The 26871-nt window shown below is 26.9% G+C and overlaps 2 protein-coding genes across 2 annotated transcripts in view; one reads left to right on the forward strand and one right to left on the reverse strand.

The window, feature by feature from the left end:
* Nucleotides 1-26871, forward strand: part of LOC112685449 — a 328545-nt gene that overhangs the window by 191176 nt on the left and 110498 nt on the right. The window contains exons 3-4 of the mRNA XM_025557345.1: nt 4089-4223; nt 19077-19288. Of these exons, the coding sequence (XP_025413130.1) occupies nt 4089-4223; nt 19077-19288 (347 nt within the window). The remainder of the gene's footprint in view (nt 1-4088; nt 4224-19076; nt 19289-26871) is intronic.
* LOC112685448 (piggyBac transposable element-derived protein 2-like) lies at nt 21297-23840 on the reverse strand. The gene is made up of 3 exons (XM_025557344.1): nt 23563-23840; nt 23283-23464; nt 21297-23197 (listed from the first exon to the last, which is right to left on the reverse strand). Exons 1-3 carry the CDS (start codon nt 23667-23669, stop codon nt 21426-21428), a joined length of 2061 nt encoding a protein of 686 aa, XP_025413129.1. The 5' UTR covers nt 23670-23840; the 3' UTR covers nt 21297-21425.

Genomic DNA, 26871 nt, shown 5'->3' on the forward strand with positions numbered 1-26871 from the left:
ATAATTTAAATAATAAAGTTTGATGCTTTAATATCTTAAAATAGTCAAGTGTACTTCAACTTTTGCGAAAAAAAATAATTTTAAAAATATGTACTCCCAGTTAGTGATAAGGACGTTCCAAATAAATTCCATTATCTATGGTATGTATTATCTATGAATATGAATATAATATGTATTACCGTTTGATGTAGTTTCAAATACGGACAAATTAAATTAAATTGGATTTTTTTACAAGCGAAATTGTTTTAATCAACAGACCAATGGTGCCCAATTAAATTTGTTAAAAATTATTAATAATCATATATTGATGTCCTATCGGACATGTTCTTAATTCTCCTTGAGCGTCGTTAGACATCAAAATAACTATTATGACGTCGAGTACAGTATAGTATGTAGTGGAAACTTTTGAACCAACTCCGATAGCGTGCAAAGTTTTAATGACACATGGGATGCAGACTTATAACATACATCACATTGCATGAAATGGAGAGTAGACATAGGAGTAGACAAGGAAATAAAGAGAGGAGGAATAGAGTGTAAGAGAGATGGGAAAATCGTTAGCATCAGGAACCGCTGCAGGATTCACATGTCATGTTCAAGTTAGTGAAATCGCGAAAGCAGAAATCGAGTTTTTCCCTATTTTGAGTGTTGTTTATCCAATCAGTGTAATATCAAAATATAATGTCAATTAGAAAACTTCAAACGTAGTTCGTAAACGTCATTCAAAATAACATAATATGGAGTATTCTATACATCTTCTTGTTGAGTATAATATAATGTACCTATACTATTCAAATACTTGTTTTAATGATAACCACACATACAAATTATAATACAAAATCAAGTTGAGAGTCGCATTATTTGTTTTATTTGAAATCCTTAAATTCAACACATTTTTTTTTTTAATTGGATTTAACTTGATTGCTCGTTACAGATTTTACGATTGATAATATTATAGTGCAAATTGCATAGGGGAAATTTTAATAGAATGAGACTAAATGAAAGCGTAGAGTCACGCTTTCATACAAACAAAATCGGAGAAATAGAGTTGGTTACCAACAATAAAGAACACGGTGGAAAATAAGGTATGATAAAATAAATAAAAATAGTTAACTCTCGTAATCGGTAGTACATATTTGACATACTTCAATAGGCTATAAAGTATTTCTATGTAGAAAATCACGTTTCAAAGTATATATTGATATTTAACACTAATGTTGATTTCTCATAAATTGAATAATATTATTGTAGTATATCGTTAAGCAGTCGTATACTCGTATTTCCAACAGTATCACAGTGTTTTGAGTAGTAAAACAAAAAATAAAAAATAAAAATAAAATTATAATATTTTTTTCCTAGTAGAAAAAATGAAAATAAGAATATAAATAAGAACATATTCAGTGAATCAGTTCGGTATATATTCTTGGTTACATTTCTTGATATGTTAATGTACACACAATACTTAACTGACAGAATATCTTGTAACCGTGAAGATGTATAAAGATCATAAATAAACCTATATATAAAGATAACATGGGACACGTGAGATCGCGTCTGAGGTATTTGAGAGAACGAAAAAATGAGCAGGGCACGTGTATTTTGTCAAAAGGACGTCACGAGGGATGAGACATAAAAAAATAAAAGAAAAATAACAGCACAAAATCACAATATAAAGTGTTGTTTTATCTTTGAAACCCCTCCCGTGTATTCGAAAAAAGAAATCGTATTTTAGCCGAGGAAAATAATATGTCAACGCAATTCGTCGTAGTCGTCTCGGACTCGAATTTCTTCACCGTACGTAAAATGTGCTTTGCGCGCGTAAGTTAATAAGATGATTATATTCCGTTTACTTTTTTAACGTTTATCCAATAAAGATTTTTTAACTCGAGTTTTTATTTATTTTTTTTAATTTAATATTATAATTATTTGTCTCGTAGTCGAACATAACATGCATCGTGAATGGTGTCGATGTTGTGACGTGTGTGAGAAAAAAAATGCCGACGACAAATGTGGTATGCACTGAAGGAGTGCAGTGTTGCGTTGAAATTACATAACGATGTTAAATTTTATGACCAAGGTACGTGACTTGTAGCTCTAAAAAAAAAAAAATCATGACAAGCCTTATGATACGCATTTAATAATATTTTTATATCAATGCTTATAAATACGCAATGAAAAAAATTCTAAACTATGTGAAAGAAAAACGAATTATTGAAAATTAAAAAATAATAGTACGCGCATTAAACAACGATAGAAACGTTATAACAATATAATAGCTTAATATTAACTTGGGAACATGCAAAAATATGGGACAAAATAATTTTGGATTTTCCTACATGATTGTATGGTGCGATTGCCATTGCACGAAAAAGTTTTAGAACATACAAATTAAGCGACCGATGACATTACACGTAACAGTACGTACATATGAACCATACGACGTGACACATTATAATGGCTTGACAAACACAGCCCTGCGATGATTATTTCGCTTAATCCTCATTTCATTAGTATTTTAAATGCAATACCTGTATCGTAACATTTTAATTCATAATGTCGTTTGTCCGTATGCGCAGTACATTGTCATGTGAAAACTATTCTGACGTGAAGTATATTTTAAATTCGCATTCCTTCTTACTTGTTTCCAGTGGCGTTAAAATGGGAATCGTCACAAATTCCAGTTTTCAAACTCCTACAACAATATCTCTCAGTCTAAAAACGTAATCTCCGAATCTCTCTCTAACGACCCTTCTCAATCAATTCCGTCATATGCCTGTATTATTTGTTGGTACCTTAACCGAACATAAATCCATTAATTTAAAATAAAATTTAGCTCTTTCAAAATTCCTCTGATTTAACTGCCATTATAGACTCATTTCATTCTGTTATATTAATAAACAAATAATTCATTTTCCCCAATTATTTTTGTTATTATATACACAAATTGCATTTGATATTCTTATCTGATATTATTTATTGTTTTAATTACTATACAATTATGTTTAATTTACTCTGTCTTTTACTTTTTGTATTTATAAGTTATGTAAGCAAATTCATTATTTTAACTGTAGAACCATCATAGTTATTACTATAAGTTCAAACAAAAAAATAAATAAATAAATATATAAAAAATAAAACATTATGGTTACAAATTATCGAGTAAATATGGTGTTTGAATTGAATTCCCATTATAATGTTTCAGTGGTTGGTATAAAAATACAAGTACAAACACCTCGTTTATACAGAAGTTCTGTACGAATTTGTAAAACAGAGCTGGATATTTGTGAGTAATATGGTTCGAATAAAAAAATTTAATCGCATTTGTACGTAACGTGTCAATTGTAAATTAATATATTCGATTTTATGAGTTACGTATAGTATTCAGTTTCATATAGCTGATTTTTCAGGTAAAATCATACTTAGGCTGGTTTATATTTTATATTACATAAGTACAATAAGGAGATGAAAATATCAAATAATAAAAAATAGTTTCCAGGATGACGTAATATACTAAGAAATCGTCTTACAACATGAGTATATCGTATTATAAATACAGTAAATGTTCACTATACGCAATTATTGGTGATAAAATGTATAAGATTATTTATTATTTTTGTATATAAAGAGCTTATTCAATTTAATTGACCTATATAATGTATAATTAACATTGCAGTGTATTTTCATTGCAAAAAAACATAAAATTATGTTACCAATATATCATTGTTTTTATAACAAGTTACGGTGGTCCGAAGATAAATATATATCGTTCGATTGGTCGCAAATGTACTTAATTAGTATAAATTGAAAATAGTGTTAAGTGAATAATGTAAAATTAAAATAATATCTTTATTGAAACTCATGAACATGATTGCTTCTGTTTGTATTTGTTTTCGATTATGTTTTTGAGAAGAATAATAGTAATATTTTAAAGTAACTGTATTCAAGTTGAATTTAAATCTGGAACCTACATTATTTTCTGTTCACAAATACTAAAAATCAAATGTTTGTAGAATAATATTATTATTATTATTATTAAATTTAAAAAATATATAAAAAAAATATGTATATAATTTTTTTTTTTTTTTCAGAAAATACAACTGGTTACAATGGCAATACTATTACGGGTCCCGAAGAAGAGACTGAAAAAATCAGTCCATTTTGGTCATTCAATGATTCCGTCGACTTGACGAAATATGAACAGTTTGATCACCAACGTTTCATCGGTTAGTACATTTTCTTATACACTGTTTTTAATATTTTGTTCATCGTACTTCAATGCGTGAAAAAATACGTTTTTATATTTACTCACAATATGTTTTTACTTGTATAGTAACACATTCATATGTTGCAATACATTATTTCGGATAAATGTATTACTCAATGGTAAAAATATAATTATTCAAGGTATATTAAAATGTACTATTAAAAATATACGTGTATTATATTATACATAATAATTATACTCGTAGATACACATTTAGTCCTAAATAAAAATAATTTTGTTAGGATTTAAATTGATTTTTTTTTTCTGTTAAGTATATAATTTGATAATTCTTTTAAAACAATTTCACTTTTTGTAATAATGAATGACAGTAAATAAGTCAGATAACATCTGAATATGTCATTTAAATGAGTAAGAGGATCGTATAATTATAGTTTGTGACATTTATTGAAATCTTATCATAAAGAATCTAAATATTTGGTTTTCTATCTAATGATCTGAAAAGTATCGAAAAATAATTTCAATAATTGAATTATTTAAACAGTTACTGAATTATTTTTTAGAAATATCGACGTCTAAAAAGGAACTGGTCCCGCGACCTTCTATTATAAGAACTACATTTTTCTTCTTAATTTATTAATTTTAATTTAAATTAAATAATAAATTATGAGAGTGTATCTAATGGGCTTCTTCTCCAAAATATGTTACTCATGGCAATTATAATCTTATATCATATTTAATTATTGTTATGCATAAACAGATAGTAAATTTCTTCTTTTTTTTTTTTTAAAAAAAAAAAAGAACTATTAAGTAATTCAATATATTTAAATGATTTATGTATATAATTTTGTATATACTATATACATTTTTGTATTGAGTAGCTGTAATTGTGTTAAAAACCAAAGACAAAACAACATTAAGTTATGAATAAATACTAATACAAGTAATCATAAGTTTCTTTATTATTATTATTTAACTAAAATTGTTTTATGTAGTCGTAATTTAAGTATATATTTAATAAGTTTTTGTTTTTGTGTAAGCATACAACAAATATTCAATTTTCCGTTGACTAAAGCGCTTAACCTAATGATTTTAAATAAGTATACTTTTCCATTGCGTTAAAAGTAAAAAATAAATCTTTTGTCATTGTTCAACCAGAAACTATTTTTTTTATTTTTTTTTTTTTTATTAAATTTAATGCATGACCAATATAAAATACGAATATAATGTTGTTACAGTGATGTTTTTCTTTAAAATTTTTTTTAGTGTAAATGGATCTCTGTAATACAACATAAGATTATACATCAAATTGAATTTACATATTAAAATCGTATTTTATAGAAAATAATAGAACATAATATGTTATATATATTATATATTTATCTATCGTCATATCGGTGGTACCACTTTTGCGGCTTCTTGATCGATAATTGAATACGACTGCCAGATTTTAAGTGGTTTAACACTAGACGCTTCCGTTGAGATGTATTATCATCAAATAATACTTACATAAAAAATCGTGCTACCATCGCCAACGAACGTCAATTTCTCGCCTCAGGGGTAATACGAGCCTACCCAGACTCCCAATAAAATCCTACCCCAAAGTTGATGTGACTAGATTTCAATCAACTCAATCATATCGCAATGATCATAGTGATAGTCAATGACCCCGTATTGTCAGTGAAAACCAACACATAAGTATTGCAATCGTTTTAGCAAATTATTTTCATTTTTTTTTAACCAAAATTACAAGCATTTTGGCCGTTAAGCAATGATTGTTGTCAGAGTGAACAAAGAATCCTGTAAATGCATTATATGCTATGATTAAAAAAATTTGAATTTCAATTTGACTTTCACGTAGTTTGTGTGTAGATTTTCGCTCAGTCTAAGTCTAGGCACATAATAACAGCTATTTAGTCAACCGGTCGTTGTTTCGTATTTGGATTTATGACAAACATCTTAGCGTAATTCTTTCAAACATCGGGGTTTAAATCGACTGAAGTACATATATTACATAATGTCTCAAACCATCCAAAATTATGTTAAATTAAAACAAAAAAATATAGTCATAGCTAGGCTTAGAGACTTATAGCTCTAAAAACATACAAGTATACTTAAAATTAAACATTAAAAATGAACCAAATGTACACTAAAATATGCTCTGACTTGTTTTTGTTCTACTGACATTTTGACTTATAATTTATTTACTTTTTTTTCTTTATTATTGTTAATGATATTTGTGTAACAAAATTTTGTTTTGATTGATTAAAAGTTATTAACCAAATTCGATGCTAGATTGTAGGCTTGCAATACAAACCAAAACAATAAGCTTAGAATATATTTAAATTATTTAAATTATTCACTAATTTTTACGCTGAAAATTTCACTATATTATTAGACATTTTCTTATGTTTTTAAAAATAAATCTATAGTGGTCATTATTATATGAAAATCTTCGTTATACTTCGACGGAAAACAGTGGCACATAATTAAAAAATACTAGGTTATTTGTTAGACCTTCAGGTAATCCATTCATATCTTCAACTTCACCTTTTAACATTTTATATATTTTGGACACAATTTTTAAACTAAATTATTTGTTTAAAATGTTATTGAGCTTTTTTGCGAATGCATTACTTCTTAAACATTTAACTCATTAAATTTATTTTACGTATTTTCGATAACGCTTAATGTATTAAATAGCAAAATAGCTTACTAATCCGAAAACGTTATAGACTCCGGTAAAAATCCAAAATTGAATTTTATGAATGTTTAAATATGTGGCAGATTGTTATTTTACAATTATTTTTGATGTATGCTAATTGATACAGCATTATCATCTTTAAATGTCTGTACAACAAATTTATTTTACACAGTGTTCAAAATAATACAATGTATCGTCAATCCAAGTACCCCATCTCATTAATATGGACTTTGATGGTAATGATAATGATATTATATTGTTTGTCATATTTTTAAAGTATTGTATATGTATATGTTCTATTATAAATACGTGTAATTATTTGAAAATTCATCTTGTAAGTTCTCAGTTAGTTTATGCACAGAATGTGCCAGGCAAGTTACATGAATAATTTTAGAATAAAGGGTTTGATTAGTAATCCCACTTCTGATCAGATTCGCATCGCTTAAAAACAATAAGACCATATAACCCCAGTAGGCCATAAAATCTCCATAATTCTGTAAAATAATTTATATATTGTTGAATAGTTTGTTTTCTCTAATTCGGATACAACAAAAATATTTCACTTGCCCTATCAACTTCCAACATCCCAATTAAAGTTTTTAAATTCGATATTCGATAACTTATTTAGAGAAAAATTTCCTAAGCTTAAATATAACTCATAACGGACAAATTTCAGGATTTGATAAGGTTTAAATGACTGTCTATATCTTCAATCTAATCGATTACATTTTTATTCTTTTAATCGTAGAAAATGTTAATAAAAATATTTTCTTACTTCGAAATAAAGATCGATGACATATGGGGCCTTTATAGCGCATTGTATTAAAATGTGTATATTATGTGATTTATGTGAAAAGATAATATAATATAATTTAACTATACTTGTAGGTGAAATTGTATTGTATTTCCTAAAATATTATCTTTTTTATTACCATTTTAAAACATTTCCGGCATCGATTTGAAGTTGTCTAATTTTCCTCTCAAGCAAAATTCTATTTAATTAAAATTTCCAAATTAAATTTAAAACATTCTAGTCGATCAATATATGTATAGATAGGCACATTTAATAGTATTTAGCAATATGATATATTCCTTTATATCCTTTTTTTTTTTTTTATTTTTACGCAAACTTATAAGTCTACAACATTGTTCTTAACTTTCAAAGCATTAAACTAAATCTCCAAATTATATATTAAAATTTATTAAACCACAAAAGGCCTATGTATTTAAAGGAAAACATACCCATTTCTGATTTATTATTTTTAATTTATAGAGTGTAACTCATAGGTTATACATTTTCGATGAAATTTCACTGGTAGAGTAGTGATATGCCAATACTTTTCGATCTATGTTAATTGATAGTGTTCAATGAATAATGTAACAGTTGATAAAAATGACAAACTTTTAAATTTTTAGTGTATGTCAATTGACAGGATACGATAACGGTACATTACAGTTGTTATATTATAATTTGTTTATGATTAATATATAAAATATGTAGATTTTCCCAGTAAACATTTTTATAATGCATACTGACATCTCAATATTAAAATTATAGTTATTTTAACATAAATAAATGTATATAAATATTGTAATAAAATACAAATTATAACACAATTATTAATAATAATTATTAATTACAACTTATGAAAAATAAAATAAAACTAATAAATATCGTAAATATCGTACACAATCAATAGTTGCCCTATTTATTAACCACTATCGATATCAGTATACCACTTCCATTTTTTTTATATATTATATGTTTGTAAATAGTATAAAAATAGCACACTTTGTAGGTATGTCAAAAAACACAATTCAACACGTTATTGTTTATAAAACTGCAAATTATTTGTTTGGTTTAATTTAATTGAACAAAAATAAAAATAAAAAATATTTTTTGCTTAAACTATTAAGAAGTACCATGATATTATTTTAAAATGAAATTTAACGCTCCAAAAATCTTATTTGATTTAAAACATAAAACCAGAGCGATTTTCACTTTGAAATTACGTACAAAGCTTAATTACAAGATATTATTTTTTATTAAATTTTATATTTTTTTATATTCATATTTAGATCTATCAAATTTCCTTTTAATTTATAATAAATCAAAAATATTTTTTATTCGAAATATGTACTAAAAAGTAATCTAAAATAATTTTTCCTCAGAAAATTCTTAGCAGTTCAAAAAAATAGGTGTGCATTTATATCGTGAACTCATGAATCTTTTAAAACTAAATGAAATCCAATTTGGGTTGCAAATTTTCGTAATTGTCTTAAAAAACAATAGAAAACAATGACATTTTTTTAGCGTTCTCATTAGTTACAGACCTTTTTAAAATAAATCGTGATGTGTATTATATTTAAAATTTATCTCGCCGAGAGAAAAAAAAACCAAAACGTTTAGGTTAAATTGAATTTTAATAGCGTACAACTTACAGAAGATTTACTATTTTTCGCTTTGATTTACAATCCGTACGGAAAATAGTTTACCTAGAATATTACGAAGTATTTAAATCATTTATTTGAAACAAACCACTGGTTTAATGTTGATACTGCAAATAGATTTTAATTTTTAGGTTGACCCCGAAAAGTTGAGAGAAAAGCGAAGGAAAAGAAGAAGATTAGTTTTTAATTTTTTTTTATTCTACTCTTATGGAAACTTAAAAATAAGCTACATTCACGCCGTAACGTATATTACGTTTCGGACGGAGTAGCAGAGCTACTGGAAGTTACGATCCCGACGACTTGATTGTTCCAAATGAAAATTCGTCATTAGTAATTGGCGTGCCGTTATTACGATAACGACATCAGCTCGTCGATGGATAGATATTTTGCTGCGAAATCCAATTGTTCCCGGCGGCGCGAGGATCTGTCGGAAATCCATGCGTCGGATACGTGACGACTAAAATATAAGATCTTTGTAGCGGCGCACGAGGAATCGAAAACGTGTTTGGTATCTAATGGAACGTGAGCGTTTTTGGACGCTTTTCTTGTTATTATTATGATTTTCGTTTTTTTCTCCAAAAAAAAAAAAAAATTCAAAAACGAAAAAATTCTATAAAAACCACTTAAGCCGTATTTTTTTCTCACTTTTACCGCTACCGCTGCGCCGTACCAGAACTTGTTGCCTCCCCGCGAAGGGTTTGGCTATCGCGCGGTGGTGCGAGAAATGTCTGTTGAATACGTATCACGTACGTGGTGTACGATGAGAAATAAAGAGTGGTGGACGGTGGGATGGGAGAAATCGCATGAAATGTGCGTGCATTGCAACTGCGCGCAGTAATTGAAATGCGAGAAAACGCGTGCTTGTGATCATTGTACAAGCACGATTTTCACCCAAGATAACTCTAGACGTCTCTATTGAAAATCGTTCTTTGTCCGTATACGTTAATGTTTAGCACCCTCTGGGAAGGATTTGCATTTATAATAAACATATATATATATGTGTGTGTGTGTGTGTGTGTGTGTATACATTCGTTTTAGCGTTCAATTGTAATCGTTGTGTATTATGTTGTGGAATACACATTGTGGCCTATTATAGATTTTCTACAGACATTTTAGTCCAACAAGATTGTTGAAACGTCGAAAAGAAAACGTAATGTAGGTTGCAGCGGGACGAAGAAAAAAAAATAGAAAATAACAATTAATACGTTATGTAGCTTCGTTTCAAAATGTTTTCGTAAAACGTTTAGGTTATAATCCTAGTTTTATTATATTTTTTGAATAGTTCGATTTCGAGCTGTGTTTGGAATATATTCGACCGAGGAAAATATACTCTGGGCATGGGCGTCCCCATGCATTTTTCTAGGGGGGGGGCAAAATTAATTTAAAAAATATATGAAAATTTTCTTATACATTTTATTTATAGTAAATTATTATATTTCGTCATTATTAAAATTATGAATTAAAACATTACAATTAGGTAGGTATTATTATTACAGTTAAAACATTAAAAAATATTTCTGTGGAAATAACATTATTCCAGGAGGGCAAGTGCCCCTTGACCCCCCTGGGATGCCCATGACTCTGGGAAGAGACGAATTTTCGGATCACAATACTTGGGAAACTGATATTGTAACATTATTTGAAGTACTCCCTCTGCCCATCTAATATTAACAATTAAAAAATAATAAATATGTTTGGCATGTTACTATTGTAGCATATGATATTGTAGCAGTACTATTATCGCATACTTATTTTTCCGACTAACCTTAACATTTTTTTTTCAAAGTATTACCATAAATCGTTTAGAGTTTAGTAATTTCTTCGTTTACCATATGGAATATAAAATAATGTTAACCCTATTTTGTTATTTCTATGTTATAATACTATTACTTAATTAATAAAAATAACTATCTCACCTTATTTTATTTTATTCCTTAGAAACTAACCTTTTTGTGAATAAATAATATAATAATATATACAATATGTATTAAACATTCGTACCATTATTCTATAAATAGAAATTTTATATTTGAAAAAAAAAGAAGAAATAGTTAATAATATTGATGGGGCCGATAGCGTAAAACAATATTACGCGCACACCGGTCACCTGTTATATAATGCGTACACTAAATGTGATTTCACCACCAACCGACTATAGTATATTTGTGTGTAGCTTCATCAGAATGTTTGGGTTCGTCGCACAAATCTGACGAGCTACGTGGTGAGGTGGTGTGTGTATGTATGTATTTTTGTGTTGATGTGTTGCTTAAAACTAAGGAAAACGAGGGGTAACTAATAAATTATGCGAAGGTATATGATAACTCTATTGCTGTTTAATCGTTGTAAAACAATAAATATAAATAAATAAATTAATCACTATTTAGTGGATCGCAGACTGGCCAGCTACAACTACATAACTACTATAGTAATAAATAAAATAATAAAAATCGGCGATTTGTGCCTACAAAACAATTAACACAAAATAATAAAAACTGGCGATTTGCGCTTAAGAAAATAACAATAATAATAATTTCTCCTATGACATTACAACACAAATGTATTAATAATAATAATAAAATGTTATAATAAAAACATAGAAAAATGTGCCTATGGCGGCTACAAAAAAAATATAATTAAAATGTGATTGATGTGAACACAACGACAGTTCGTACAACAAGAGAGCGACAAAAATAATAAGGGCACCAGGCCTTTACAATCACATAACTCACACACATATAGACGGTAAACGATAACCGATAATAATTAAAAGTATAACAATGATATATGTGTGCGTGTACGTGTTTGTCGAGTATCGGTGGTGAACCGAAATAGGCCGATGACCGTGAGATTGATTACGGCAAGGTACTATACTATAGATACTATACGCATAATATTATCTATGTATTTAAATTATATGTTTGCGTTAGTGGCGCAAACAAATATGTCAAATAGATTTAATAGGATTGAGATAAATAAAAAAAATCTAAAAATGTATTAATTTACTATTTGGATCAAGAAATTCATTAAATTTGAGTCGTCCATGTGGGTTTATAGAAAACATGTTTGTAGATAGCTGAACCATTAGCCATTTTTAAATTAAATTTTACTTTCGTGCACTCAAACGTTTCACTTCGTACATATTTAATATTTAAAAATTCCCTACACTTTAAAGCTGAAAATATTTTTATTTTCAATATAAAATTATATTTTTTTACAGTTAATCGTTACTTGTATTATGTAGTTTCACGGATTTCCATTTCAATGTCCAATAGAGCTAATTTAAACACCATAAAAAAAAAAAAAAAAAATAAATAAAAAAAAATATTCAGTACAGGCTATTAAATTTCATTTTAACAAAGTTCATAAAAAACATCACTACATATAACAAATAATTCAAATTAAAAGTTTTGCTGTAAAATGTAACTGATGAAATGTAATTATAGTAATTATTACCTATTACTATATAAGTGTCATTTGACGTTCAATTATTGAAACTAAAAACATTTTTCATTAAATGTTATTTTTTAGTCCTTCCATTATTTCATTACAAAATCATTATATAATGATTGGTATAATTTTTACGCGGTATCATATCGCTTGGCGTATGGTATAAATTGTATGAATTAATAATAAAACGTTATCTACTACGTGAATGTAAATATTAAAAGATAACTGATTAGCCAGGATAAGTTAGGAAATTAATATTATAATCTATAACAGCGATTCTCAAAGTTTGTTCCACGGAACCTAAAGATTTTACAAAGGGGTGAAGTGGCTCAACAATTATTATCAGGCAAACTGGTATTTTAAGGTTACGTAAATTTTTTCAGGCCACTTTTTCCAATTTCATTTCCTAATATTCTTTGTCTTATTGATAGATGTGTGCTAACCATTTTTCGATTGTGAGACTTATAAAATATTTATCGGTAGAAGCCATTAACAATTTATTTTCATACATATTTTATGTTCTTCCTAGCATCTTTTGTAAGATAGTATTAATTATAAAAATGTTTGACCATTATTTCAAGTAGTTGAACTAAAAAACACACTAAGTACATTTTTGTATACATGTATGATTTTATGTTAATACAAATATATCACTATAATTGTATATATATAACTATATAAACATGAAACTATTTTCTTGATACAACTAATCTCAAACACTATTCGACCGATTGGTTAATTAGGTTGCGATGTCATTGTGAAAATTAATTAAATACACTCCTTGGCGGTATAAAGAACTGTTTGCATTCAAGTACGATGTTTTGATCAACTATGCAGATGATTCTCATGTTTTGATTGACAATAATAGTGTAATTTATCAATATTTTTAAACAAAAAAATTGCCTCTTGAAGCATCCAATTTTTACTTTGCTGGAGGAAAAAATATTTTGGACGAAATCACTGATCCGCCAGAACTACTGATAAGTCTAATTATTGGCATTCATAAATCATTCAAATTTCAAAATATAAAAAAAGATATACACATAGGCTTTCTTTTTTCATTTTTTTTCATTTTAAAATAGGCTTATATAAGGATTTATTATTGGCCAACGAAATTTCAAATCATTTTTTATATAGGCTTGCCATTGGCACATATTTATACAAAGGGGAACATTTTACACGAAATTGGCAATATATTATAAATGGGAATGAAACGTGTATAGTTAGGATAAGGTGAATGACGATACACAAATATTTTTTACTCGGGCAAAACTAATTAATTCATCTAGGATATATATTATAAAACAAATTAATTTTCTTAGTCATTGATTATAATTGGTTTGTAAAGTACAATTAGTATAAATTAAATAAGAGTATTAGTAATATATTTAATTTTAATATCTACTATAACTGACTAGTTCATCACCTACTCTTTTAATTGGTAAATGAGTGAACAATTGATCGATAGTTGATGATCTATTTTCAAACAATAAGCATACATCAATACTTTATTACGTATTTTATATAATACGAGTGCAAAGAACAATTTTTTTTTCATAGGTGGATATTGAATAATTTTGTTTTTCTTCCTAAATATTCCAACTAGTTTGCACTTGTGCCAGAATCTAAATCATTTATATTTTGTTCAACCTTAAAAGTTTCTTGGTCTTCACTAACCGATTCACCAAATACTTAAATAAAAAAAAAATAACTTAAGATTATTTTATTTGCACATTATGTATATACCCAAATAGGTTAATTGTACAAAAATTAAAAATAAGAAAAATATTAAAAATTTAAATTTAAAGTATAAAAAAACTGTAGTAGCATACTACCATATATGGTATACCTTTGAAGTATGAATTACATTTTCCACACTTTAGCTAAATCAGAGCTTTTTGTTTTTTTCTTGTTCTCTCGCACGCTCTATTTCGTTTATATTTGTTGTTGGTTTGCTTGTTGAAAATAGTATGAGAAATAAAAAAAAAATTAGAAATTGAAAATTGTAGATTAACTTAATAAAAATGTTCTGTTGGAAATAAAATTAAATCAAAAAAAAAAAAAAAACATTAAATATTGGACGGATAAATATTAATCACCAGTACTATGTTCGTACTCCGTAATACAAACAACAAAGTATCCATTTACAAAAACCTTTAGAAATGTAAGTGAATTTTTGTTTGGATTTATTCCATATTATCACGCACACTATATATTCATAATCTGTGGTATTATAGTTTAATAATAATGCAAACCTGTACAGTTATTCACAATCATAGTCGTATATGTTGTTTTGTTTAGGTATTAAGTCAACCCCACAATATTATGATGACAATATACCTATCTGAATAACTATTTGTAGATTGTGTGGTTAGTGGCTTAACGTTATTATACAATAAGATGACATACGAAAATAATATAATATAATAATATATAGTATTTTATAATCAATGGTAATGACGTAGGAAACGAGTTATTTCGTATTGGTCGTAATATTTTAATTCGTGGTTCACACAATACATTCGGTTTATTTATTTCTACAGTCAACTAAAAATAACAAAATATTAATTAATTTTAACATACCAGACTTTTATTATCTATTATCCTGATTATCCAGCGAGTCACTTCGCCTCTGGTTCTGTGGGATAATCTCAAGGATTCCGCAAGATGTACGTTTTTGAATGATGAAAGTGGTAATTGTAACAAACAATAATAATGAACAAACTTTAAACAATTTTATGCAATATTGATTTTTCTATGAATAATTAAAAAAAAATTAGAGTTAAATTGGAGTTAGGGAATTTGGGGAACAGCTGATCTATATTATCTATTTATAAAAATAAAATAATGTAAATATAACATTTGGACTTTTATAAGTATAAAAAGAGTCAATGGTAATACGCTTTATAATTTACCATCTTTACAATACTGTTAAGAAGTAATAATTGTAATATAGATACGATAATAGATAATTATCGATTATAATAATTTTCGAATTAAAATGATTAATATTTATAGGATTGAATACAAACATACGTTATACGTAAACTAGTGTGACAAAATATTATACAGGAACTAATATTAAATAATACCTATAGGACCTTTATTATTAGAAAGAATGTCCATGGAGGAGATTTTATTAACGTTTTGTCTGTAATGTCACGCTGGATATCACAACCATCGTCGTCAATTGATTTGTTTGACATCGTCGGAGAAATGATTCATTTTACTCCTTTTTACTGTGTGTAAGATTAATTCATGTACCAACGTATCTATGGCGAGGATAACATTTCATTGACTATATATGTGATACAGACACAGTGTATAATTTCTTTTTTTTCCATTAATATTTTAGTGTAGACACACTATAAATTTACATCAACATTTTTGTGTAACATAGTTTTAGAACCAAACATTAGATTTATAAGGTACTTTGAAGAATAAAGGTCTTGTATTTTTTTTGTGTTACAAGTCTAAAACTAATCTTGGAAATAACGTCAAATTTCGTCTCATGAACATTTATAATTTTGTCGATAAAAAAAATGAGATTTTCCGTGTTTTTTATTTAAAAAATGTATACAATAATAATTTTAATATATTTCATCAAGAATTACTTCAAATTTGAAATGGCTATATTTTTATTTATCTAAGATTATAGTTACAAATATAGAAATTAGATAATCATCGTAACGTTGGTTATTAGTTTTCGTTTCAAAAAAAAAAAATATATATATATATATATATAAATAATATATAGGTATATACCACTAATTTATTTAAATAAACTTATATTGGACTGAGTTGACACATTTTTCTCGTATAGCACCATGATGGATGATCGGTATCACTGTGTTGTGGTGCATCGGCACTCGTGTATTAGGTAGTATGTACGGTGCGTAAGTAATCCTCGTGGGATTCTTGTTTTTGTGAAAAACATCTATGGAAATGGACTAAATATTAAAAATGAATATATGTTCGTATTACATTTGTTTAACGAAATTGTTGGTACTCAGTACTAATATGTGGATCTGTACATATTTGTATTATATTACTACGAGGTGATTATGTTGAGCACATTGAAAGTATTTTTTGTATTTTAGATTAATAATTTTGATAATGCATATATGTTGAACTGAAATTTTTATTGAATTTGAACGTCTCATCGTGTGATGTTTTGATGAGTAGGAAATTAAAATAAAATAAAACGTCCTAAATGATCTTTCACATTTAAAAAATTTTAATCACATACGAAAAACCAAAATTGATATCGATCAAATTATCTAAATATTAGGATATGTTATTACATTTCAATGCGTTTACATTTTTTAAATATCGGACTTTGAACATTTTTTTAAATATAAAAAAAGAATACATACCTTATTATACTTTTTACAAAATTACCCATAAACTTTGATTGCAATATGTAAAGTTTGTTATTTATTTTTCGTACAATATTGAAAACAACTGCATAAGAGATAACTTTTTGTTGATATTCGTGGTTGAGCACAAACTACATGGGCTCTGATAAAATTTTAATTTGACCGCTTGAGTTAAATATACATATTATGATTTTGTTGTAGTATTTTTGTATTTTTGTACTTTAAATTTAATTAAAACTTTAGATTATCTATAATATGATTATTATGTTTTAATAAGTAAAATAAAACTATAATTTAAAATTGATTACCGCATACATAACATACTTAACATAACCATAAATATTATGTTTAATGAAATAAAAGTTAACAATCAAATAGGACTCGAAATATATTTGAGTTTTTGAATACAGAATAATGAACTATTGACGAAAAGTTGTATTTTATGCTAAATTGGATCGGTTTTATATAATATACACTATACATAAATTTTGCAATAAATAAATCAAACAAATGACTTTTTTAGAATCAAATAGTATTTAATTTATTTTGCTTATACATATTTCCGAATGTTAAAATGACTGAAAAATGCACAGCATACAAAGAACATTTTGCAAAATTTAATATATGATTAAATTTTAAATTATATTTTTTTTCTTTTAAATTATTTTAAAGTTGTAATCAATTGTCTTTTTAACTTTGTCTCTTTATATTAAGTTGATGATACCATATGGTTTTAATAATATATATAACAAATATAATATTATCATTACTACTCTATTGTATGACTTACGATTTTTATAATCACGATTATCATTCTATTTAGATTAAGATTTAGTCAGATTTATTAATTATAATTTTATTATAATTACAATATTTTTCGGTAATCAAAAATAATATACCAAATCTAAAGCACAAAGTAAATAGTAAAACACGGTGATCAATATAAAATTATTATTTTTATCATTACTTATTAAGTAAATTAATTTATCACTATATTACCGGTGTTTATATTTTTAAGCGTTTTGTTATTCATTTCTGATATTTGCCAAGAAACCGTTAATTCATGGCAACAATTTCCTAGTTTATTATTGTTTTTGACATGCGGTTATAGTATATATATAATACAGGATAGTATAAAATATGGTTGTGATTTTCTCATTGCACCCCGGTTGAAGTATTTAGTTATTTAGTAGTATTTAGTTTTATAGCAGTACACGTGACGTCAGGGTCACCATTCTTGGGTTGGACGGAGCGCATCTTTTGAAGCGTGAAATCGCGTCTTATCTAACATTTTGATTTTTGCAATAGTTGAATATTCGTCCCACACTAAATATCATGCTTCTAACAAGTTTAGGTAAATACGATGTAAACAACGTGTTAAAGGCAGTTTTTTTTTTTTTAATTTAAAGTTGTTTTTATTCTTTATTAAAATCCCTAATTATAATAAAGGTTAAGGACGATAAATTAACTGTAAATGGTCATGCGATGATAAAAAATGAACATTTTCTTTATTAGGATAGTGGAAAAAGGCAAAAAAAATAAGGGTCTTGAGATACCCTAAAAAGTATTTGTAATGCTAAAGCTTTAATAAAAAATGTACTTTATTCTGTCTGTCAGTCATCATCCATGTAGTCGGTCTATTAATACCCGCTGTTCTTCGGTTATGTAAACTATGGCCCTGTAGTTGTTGGCCCAATATTTTGATCCTCTAGCCCCTATCATGTCCTGAGGATTCCGTGGCCTATGTCTAACTGAATCGGCGGACATTCGCTGCTGTTCTTACGAATAGCGAACAGTCACGTAACAATTCATATAGAAACGAATTCGTTTATTGATATAGTATATAATGCGTTATGGATTTCGTATGTTACAGAGACCGTGTTAGATCCCGAGCTGGTGCAACCAACTACACCTACGGCACCGAAAACCAAGACGCCTCCGCACGGGAGACGGAGAAACTCCACAAAATCTCAACAGCCCGTCTCGCCTCCGGTGTTCGAGGGTCCAGCTATTTCTAATGTAACGGCTAGATTAGGCGAGAGCACATTTCTATACTGCACGGTCCGCAACCTGGAACAGAGACCGGTAAAACATTTTGTCTAATACGCTTACACTATAATTACGTCTCTGTAGTGTTTCTCGATTATAAACTTTTCTGGTCTACAATTACCCTGCATATTGATAACGATTTACAACAATTTATCGAAAATCAAGTTGTTCGTTATGTTACCTTTTTTCAAATTTCATCGTTTACATCATCTCACAAAATCATGTCAAACATAAAATTTGTACTACGTCTGAATTGGCGAAAATCAGAAACAGAAAAAAAAAAAAACAAAACGATTAACCAGTCTATTATGAATTTGTTAATTATTTTATTTCGACAATTAATTACAGTAGAGAATACTTCCCTACTTAGTTTTGTTCCTTCATAAAATAAATCAATAGAAGTCAAATACCAACAATCTGAAACGCTTAAACATCAACAAAAAACTAATAAAACCATTCTACTTTATGCACAATATTTTGTTGGCCTTGGTGTATGAGTACCGTTTCAAACTATATTATCTGTCTAATATCTGTCTAATAATATATATTATATATATCTAATACATATAATATATATCTAATATATATAATATATATTATATATATATAATATATATTTATATTTATTTGGATTTATTTTCTGATCACTGGACAAGATTCAATTATAATCTTTTCCACGTTTCTACTTTTTGGTAAAAATTATAAAGTGCAGATAATCAAATAATTAATTTTTGTAATGAATTAAATTATGATCATTTTATGATTTCACACTACCCACATATTTGAAGGCTACATACTAGTTGCTAAAGATACCTATGAAAAAATTCATAATCTTAATCAATTGCGGCCCGAGTTACTTTTTTTCTCTTGATACATATGTGATGCCACCCAAATAATTTTTGCCATTACTATAATACTTATAGAATATTATTGTTTCACATTCGATAATAAGACAGTCAACAATAATATAAGTTTATAACATCATAGTATATTGACATAACTATATATTAACAATATAACGTAGTTACCAAAACACACCTTAGTCGTCGTTTTGTGAATTTTGCTATACTTAAAATACTTGTAAAATATTAATTTAATTAAATATAAATCTTTCCATACTACTGACACAATAAATAGTCATCAGTCTGTATAGTTATGGAAAGAAAATTAAGCTTAGAATATATAACGTTAAATTAAAAAAAAAAAATGCTAGATCATGATTTACTCGAGTTTCAATTCAGAAAAAAATGTTTACCCCGCGGGGTGTGACTAGTAGTCACCCCATATATATATATATCAACATAATTGTATAATATTTAAATAAATAAACAAATAGTGTAAATATATGGTAAAAATAAATTCATACATACATGCTTAGCCTAGAGTATTATTTTATTTGATAACCATGACCGATTTTAAATTAAAACTTCATCATTATTATATATATCCAAATTTAATAAAATTGTGATTTAAAAAAAAAAAAATAATAATAAATAAATAAATAAAAAAAATTTAAAAAAATAAAATCATAATTATATTAACTTTGTATATACGCGATGATGAATTTTTAACTCGAAACCATTCTTATTTTACAAATGTTATTATATGCCAGGCTAAGCATTTATTTATTTTTATTTATTTCTGTGTACAGACTAATTATTTATTTATTTATTATTAATTTAACAATTTACCCATTTTTAATATTAATTAGATTTTTTATAATTTTATTATAACTATATGGTTCAATAATAATTCATTGTTCTTGTTTATTAATATATTTATAACTTTTTATGTAATTCACAAATAATTAGCTTACTCCGCTATTTGCGTAGAATTTATATGTTACATTGTTACGTTGTGCAGTTCCAAATTTACTAAACGCATCAAAAAACATACAATCTCATTAAAGTCATTTGGTGGCTTATCTCATTTTTCATATAACTCTGCTGTTATATTTTTATTTTTTATTTCGGTCAAATGTAAAAATAATTAACCCTTCAATGCCCAATTTTTTTAATTTTAAATTTCTAAATTTTTTTTTAATCATTAAAACACGAGGAAATTGGGAAAAATAAGTAAAAAAATCAAAACATGAAACTTTTTTATTAAACTTAAACTTGAACTATGTAGCATATATGCAACAGTGGGTCATAATAAGTCAACATTTTAATATTCACATATGATAATTAGTAAAACAATTTTTGTTACGGTTTAAACATAAAAACACAGTACATTTTGTACATTTTAAGTAAGTAAAACCTTTGCATGAAGGCATTTTACATCTTTCCCGTTTGTCCGTAATCTGAGGCCAGTGGTCAAACTTATCAGTACGCACTTCTTTAATGGGGCGGAATGACTGTGGTCTTGTACTAGCAATTTTTACTTCTAAAGAACTTGATGGTCGTCCACGTCCACTTGTCCTGATTTGTCCCGATTGGATTAATGTAAATGCTAATTGTTTTCTCCAATCAGCCAATTCTATGTTTGAATTTTCTTTTTTTATTTCTTTAACTCTTTTAAAGAGCGTCCACGAGTTTACAACCGTAAGATCAATTAAATGGTAAAATAAACGCATATACCATTTGTGAGAACGAAAACGAATCTTATATCGGCCAATATGGCTATCTAAGAGATCAACTCCCCCCATGTGCTTATTATACTCTTTTATAAGCATCGGGCAATCAATAATAATATTTGATTTTTTTATACGGTCAAATCTGGTCATTTCGGATTTTGGAATTTCTCCACAGTATGTTGATACTAACTTGACTGCCTTGTTATCTTTCCATGTCACTGCAGATATTGGTGCGGACTTATAAGATGTAATATATTCAATTGAATCTCCTCTTTTCATTTTTTTTTCTTGATTTTTATCTGGTAAAGGACAGTTAGGAAGTCGATTAAGTCTCACTGTACCTAAACTATATATATTTTTGTTGTACAAGTATTCCATCATCGGTATAGCAGTGTAATAGTTGTCGAAATATATTTTATGGTTGCTGTTGACTGGTACATTTCTTGTTAATCGTATCACCACATTTGATGACGCTCCAAAATCTGGTTCAGTTGTTTTTCTAAATATTGGATTGTTTTCTTGGCCCGAGTAAATTTCGAAACGATAAGCATATCCCTGTGTATCTGTCAAAATAAATAGTTTAAATCCCCATTTGTGTGGTTTATCTGGTAGATACTGCTTCATATAACTTTTAGCTTTAGTAGCACATAACTGTTCGTCTAATGATAAAGTTTCTTTACAAGGAATAGACGAAAAGCGATTATTTAAATGATCAATTATAGGTCTCAATTTATGAAGACGATCGTGGTTCGGGTTATTTGGCAATAACATTGTTGCATTATTATTGAAATGTAATACACTTTTTATAAGCTCAAATCTATTACGACTCATAGTATTATATATCAAAGGAAAGCCTAAATCAACCGACCAATAGTCCCTGATTTTTGGCACATGCAGCACAGAAGCATAAATGCAAATGCCCAAATACCTTTTTATTTCATCAATACTTAGTGTGACTGGTTTATTGGGATTTAATTGAACTGAATACAATTCAGTTTCTTCTTTTATTTTAATCAAAAGCTCATTGTTGAAAAAGTAAGCAAAGAAGTCAAGCGGTGTTTCAAGCGAAAGCAAATCATTATGAAGCGTAGGTTCATTAAATTTTAAACATGCAGAGGGTGTGATCAAATTACCTTTTTTCCATTTTAAATTTGTCAATTCAATATTTTTTTCTTTTGGTCTTGAATGGGATTGATTGGTAGTATTGCTAGTACTTTCTGTTGGTGAGGAAAATGCCTGTCTTATACTGCGTCTAGGTGTTGTGTTTTGGTTTTGATAAGTCAAATTTGATTTCGAATCTGAAGGTAGAATTAATGTTTCACCAGTGTCAAACTGCATTTCCACAGGCAAATCCAATAAGTCAAAACTCACTAAAAAATTATAAAATTTGTATGAATTATATATTTTTTTTAAATTTTTGTTTTGTTCTAGTTGTTAAAATAATAATTAATTTACCTTCATCATTTACATTAGTAGGATAATCAACATGTTCAGGTATTTGTACATTGTTAAGGTCTTGTTCGTGGTCAGAATTATCTAAACCATCTTCACTGTCTGACCAATTTGTGTTAAAAAGGATCTGTAATAGTTCTTCGTCGTTGAGTTTATTACGATTCATATCGTTACCTTCTTGCCCACTGTAGCAAATATGCAACATGATTAAAATGTATTGTAATTCATAAAAAAATGAATAAAATGTATGGTTCTTTACTTAAATAGAATCTATAAGACTTACCTGAATACGTAGAATTTTTGTTTGACGAATAAATTAGTATTTAAGACACAAAAAAACTTAAAAAAAAAGCTCGCAACGGTTGTTTTGATGATATGATAAGAAAACATTTTTTGGCGGGAAACTAAGCAATGGTTATCAACTAAATCACTATTGTGTTTATAACAGCTGATAGGTAGTTATTTCTTAAACAAATAGAGAGCACTACCTAATTAAAAAATATTATATTTCATATAATATAATTTAATTTGAAACATGTTGCATTTCTGCTACAATGGGCACTGAAGGGTTAATCGTTCTACGAGATGTTTTTTTTTTTTTTTTTTTTGTAAACTACTAAGGGATAAAAAATATCTTGGTCAAATAAATTATCGTTTAAACGTAAAGGCATTTTCAAATACAGAACGTGACAGTTATACTGATTCGGTATTTATTATGAGATGACAGTAACTTACTGTACTCAATTAATTGTACATCATTATTTTTATTCCACTAAAAATTTTAAAAATACAGTTTACGCAGTTTCAAATAAAATAATATTTTTTTAATTCATCTAAAATAATAGAAAAACGCAAATATTCGCGCAGTCGAATGCATTTGCTATAGTATATTTCAAAATTATATAAAATTTTGTGTGCTGACCATACTGGAAACAGTAGAATTTCGATAGTTTTAAAACCTCGATAGATCGAATTATACGATTGATTTTCTGAAAAAAAAAAATCCTTTGATACGAAGAAAACATTACACTTCGGTCCTCACGATAAATCAAAAAAATTAAAGTGTGAAACAATGTCTGTGCTCTGTAATTAGTCGCTCTCCGTTACATAAAAAATAGTTATTTGAGCAGTTGAATCAAGTGAAAAAAATGATATTACTGATACCTAAAAAGTTTCTGCATACGAGTTTTAATAAAATGTATGTATGAATAAAAAATTATATTAAATTAAATAATACATTTGTATCGTACATCTCTTAAATTTGAATGTTCAGCTTAATCTCTAGATTTCGAACTATTGATAGTTTATAAATAGTAATATATTGTTTATATTTATCTTCCATACTATAGTGTTCTTGTGAAACTACGAATGACATTTATAATATGTTCTATATGAATATCTGACACTGAAATTGACTGGATCGTATGCCCAATTAGTATATATATATATATATATATATATATAAAAAACAGCATGTGCTGTTTGATCATGATTACAGACTTTTTTTTTAAATTTTTCAATATGGATGATCCGGTAATAGACATTATATAAAATGGCAAAAATCACTCGGCAATAAACATAATACGAGCTTTGCCTAAGTATTATATATAATGCCAATCGTGGAATAGGCATTATGAAGAAAACAATCAAAATTGGGCATCGCCTATTACCAACGACTTTACTTATCGTTTATCATAAATATGTGTTTACGATTTAACGCAATAAATATTAATATTCTTTTACTACTATAATAATAACTCTGAGATACAATATTGAAGTACTAATAATTTTATTACAATATAGTAATTTTTCGTCATTTCCGTGTCTCGTTTTGGTGTTGCAATTATGTATACGATTTATAGAAAGTCAAATTTTTAAAACAAACTACAAATTTTTTTTAAAAAAATTGGCCACTAATACTAGTTTTTTTTATCTGATGAACAGTATGCGATTCAATCCATAAGAATTGGCTAAGGATTTTTAAAATGTGTTTGTAAGTCCAAGCGTCAAAATAAAAAGTGTATTTGTCTTAAAAATAACATTTTGTGCACTTCAAAATTTCACTTTTCTACAACATGTTATAATAAGTAAATAGTAGTTTAAGTATTTATATAATAGTAATAATATAATAATAAATAAAAATTAAATTTTGTTTGTAATATGAGTAATAATGTATAATAATTATAAGAATCTTTATGTAGTAAAACATAAAATAAAATTTTTTGCACTTTGCCTAAAAATAAATTGGTATTTTGCATAATGCCTAGGTATTTTATAAAATATTTGGGTTATATGTAAAGTAATATTAAAAATCTATGTTTTATTTACATCATCTTAAATTGAGTCGGCAATTTGCATAATGCCTAGGCATTTTGCAAAATACCTGATTATCCATACTGCCGGTAACACACACACATTTATATATATATATATATATATATATAACGTTTTGGCTATTTGTTGGTTTTGGGTTATAAATGTGATTATAAAATTAAGTTTTTATTGAGTTCAATGAAAAATCTCATTTTTTTTTTTTTTTTTTTTTATGAATAAGCTTCAGTGGTAATGTTAACTTTAATGAAACTGAAGAATCCAAATTCAACTACTTGAATTTAATTATATTCCACTTATAGTTCCAATATAATTTTATAAGTGTCTTACGATTCAACTAAGCGATTAATTTAATAATAAAACAAAGAACATCTTACCAATCTGTACATTATATTTTTTTTAAAACTAATCGTTTACAATATTTTAAAATTATAATTACTATAGTAAACTTTCTTCTGCTTATTATTTTAGAACATAGTTTTACCCAGTTTATATATTAAACATATTAAAACCACTATAAAATAATATTTCTTGTATTTTTCAATTATTTTTTTTTATTTCTATTTTATTCGCAAAATGTTTGAATGAATAGGTAAATATAACTTATTATTATTTATGATTGGATATATTTAATATAAAAGACAGTTAATATCATGGGAGTACCGACATATAATAGGTTATCCCAGCAGTAAAGATATTCTCGTTTACGATTTTGAGGTTCTACACTTTTTATTCATTATTTATTCACTCTGGGTGAATATTTCAATTCATTAAATGTTTATATTTTTCACATCGTGTTGATTAGTAAAGATCTGACTTCATAGACTGTAAAAAGTCGTATAAATGTTAAAATAAATCAAAATTTAAATTAGTTAATTTGTTGACCGTTTTCTTAGTATAAAAAACAATAATTACCAATTAAATTTATTTGTATTGTTATTAAAGGTGTATGTATTAAAAAAAAAAAACCTACAAAGAAAATGCGTATTTTTATAGACTCCTAAAAAATAACAAGATTAAAAATTACCATCCCTCCTTCTTTCACTTCTGAAATGTTGTTCTAGGAACCTGTGTAGACAAAGAAAAATTTGCAATTATATTATTTAACGTGAAAAACATAACCAAGCTCTTAGGAAAAATAATGAATGCATTTTTTATAACTTCTGAGGTGTATAATATAAAATGCAATATACAATCGAAATTTTACAAGAGTGCATTATTTTCCTTATTAATATCTCAGCAAGAAATAACATAAATTACT

Source organism: Sipha flava, unplaced genomic scaffold, assembly GCF_003268045.1.
Source record: "Sipha flava isolate LNK unplaced genomic scaffold, YSA_version1 277_pilon_pilon, whole genome shotgun sequence".
NCBI lineage: Eukaryota > Metazoa > Arthropoda > Insecta > Hemiptera > Aphididae > Sipha > Sipha flava.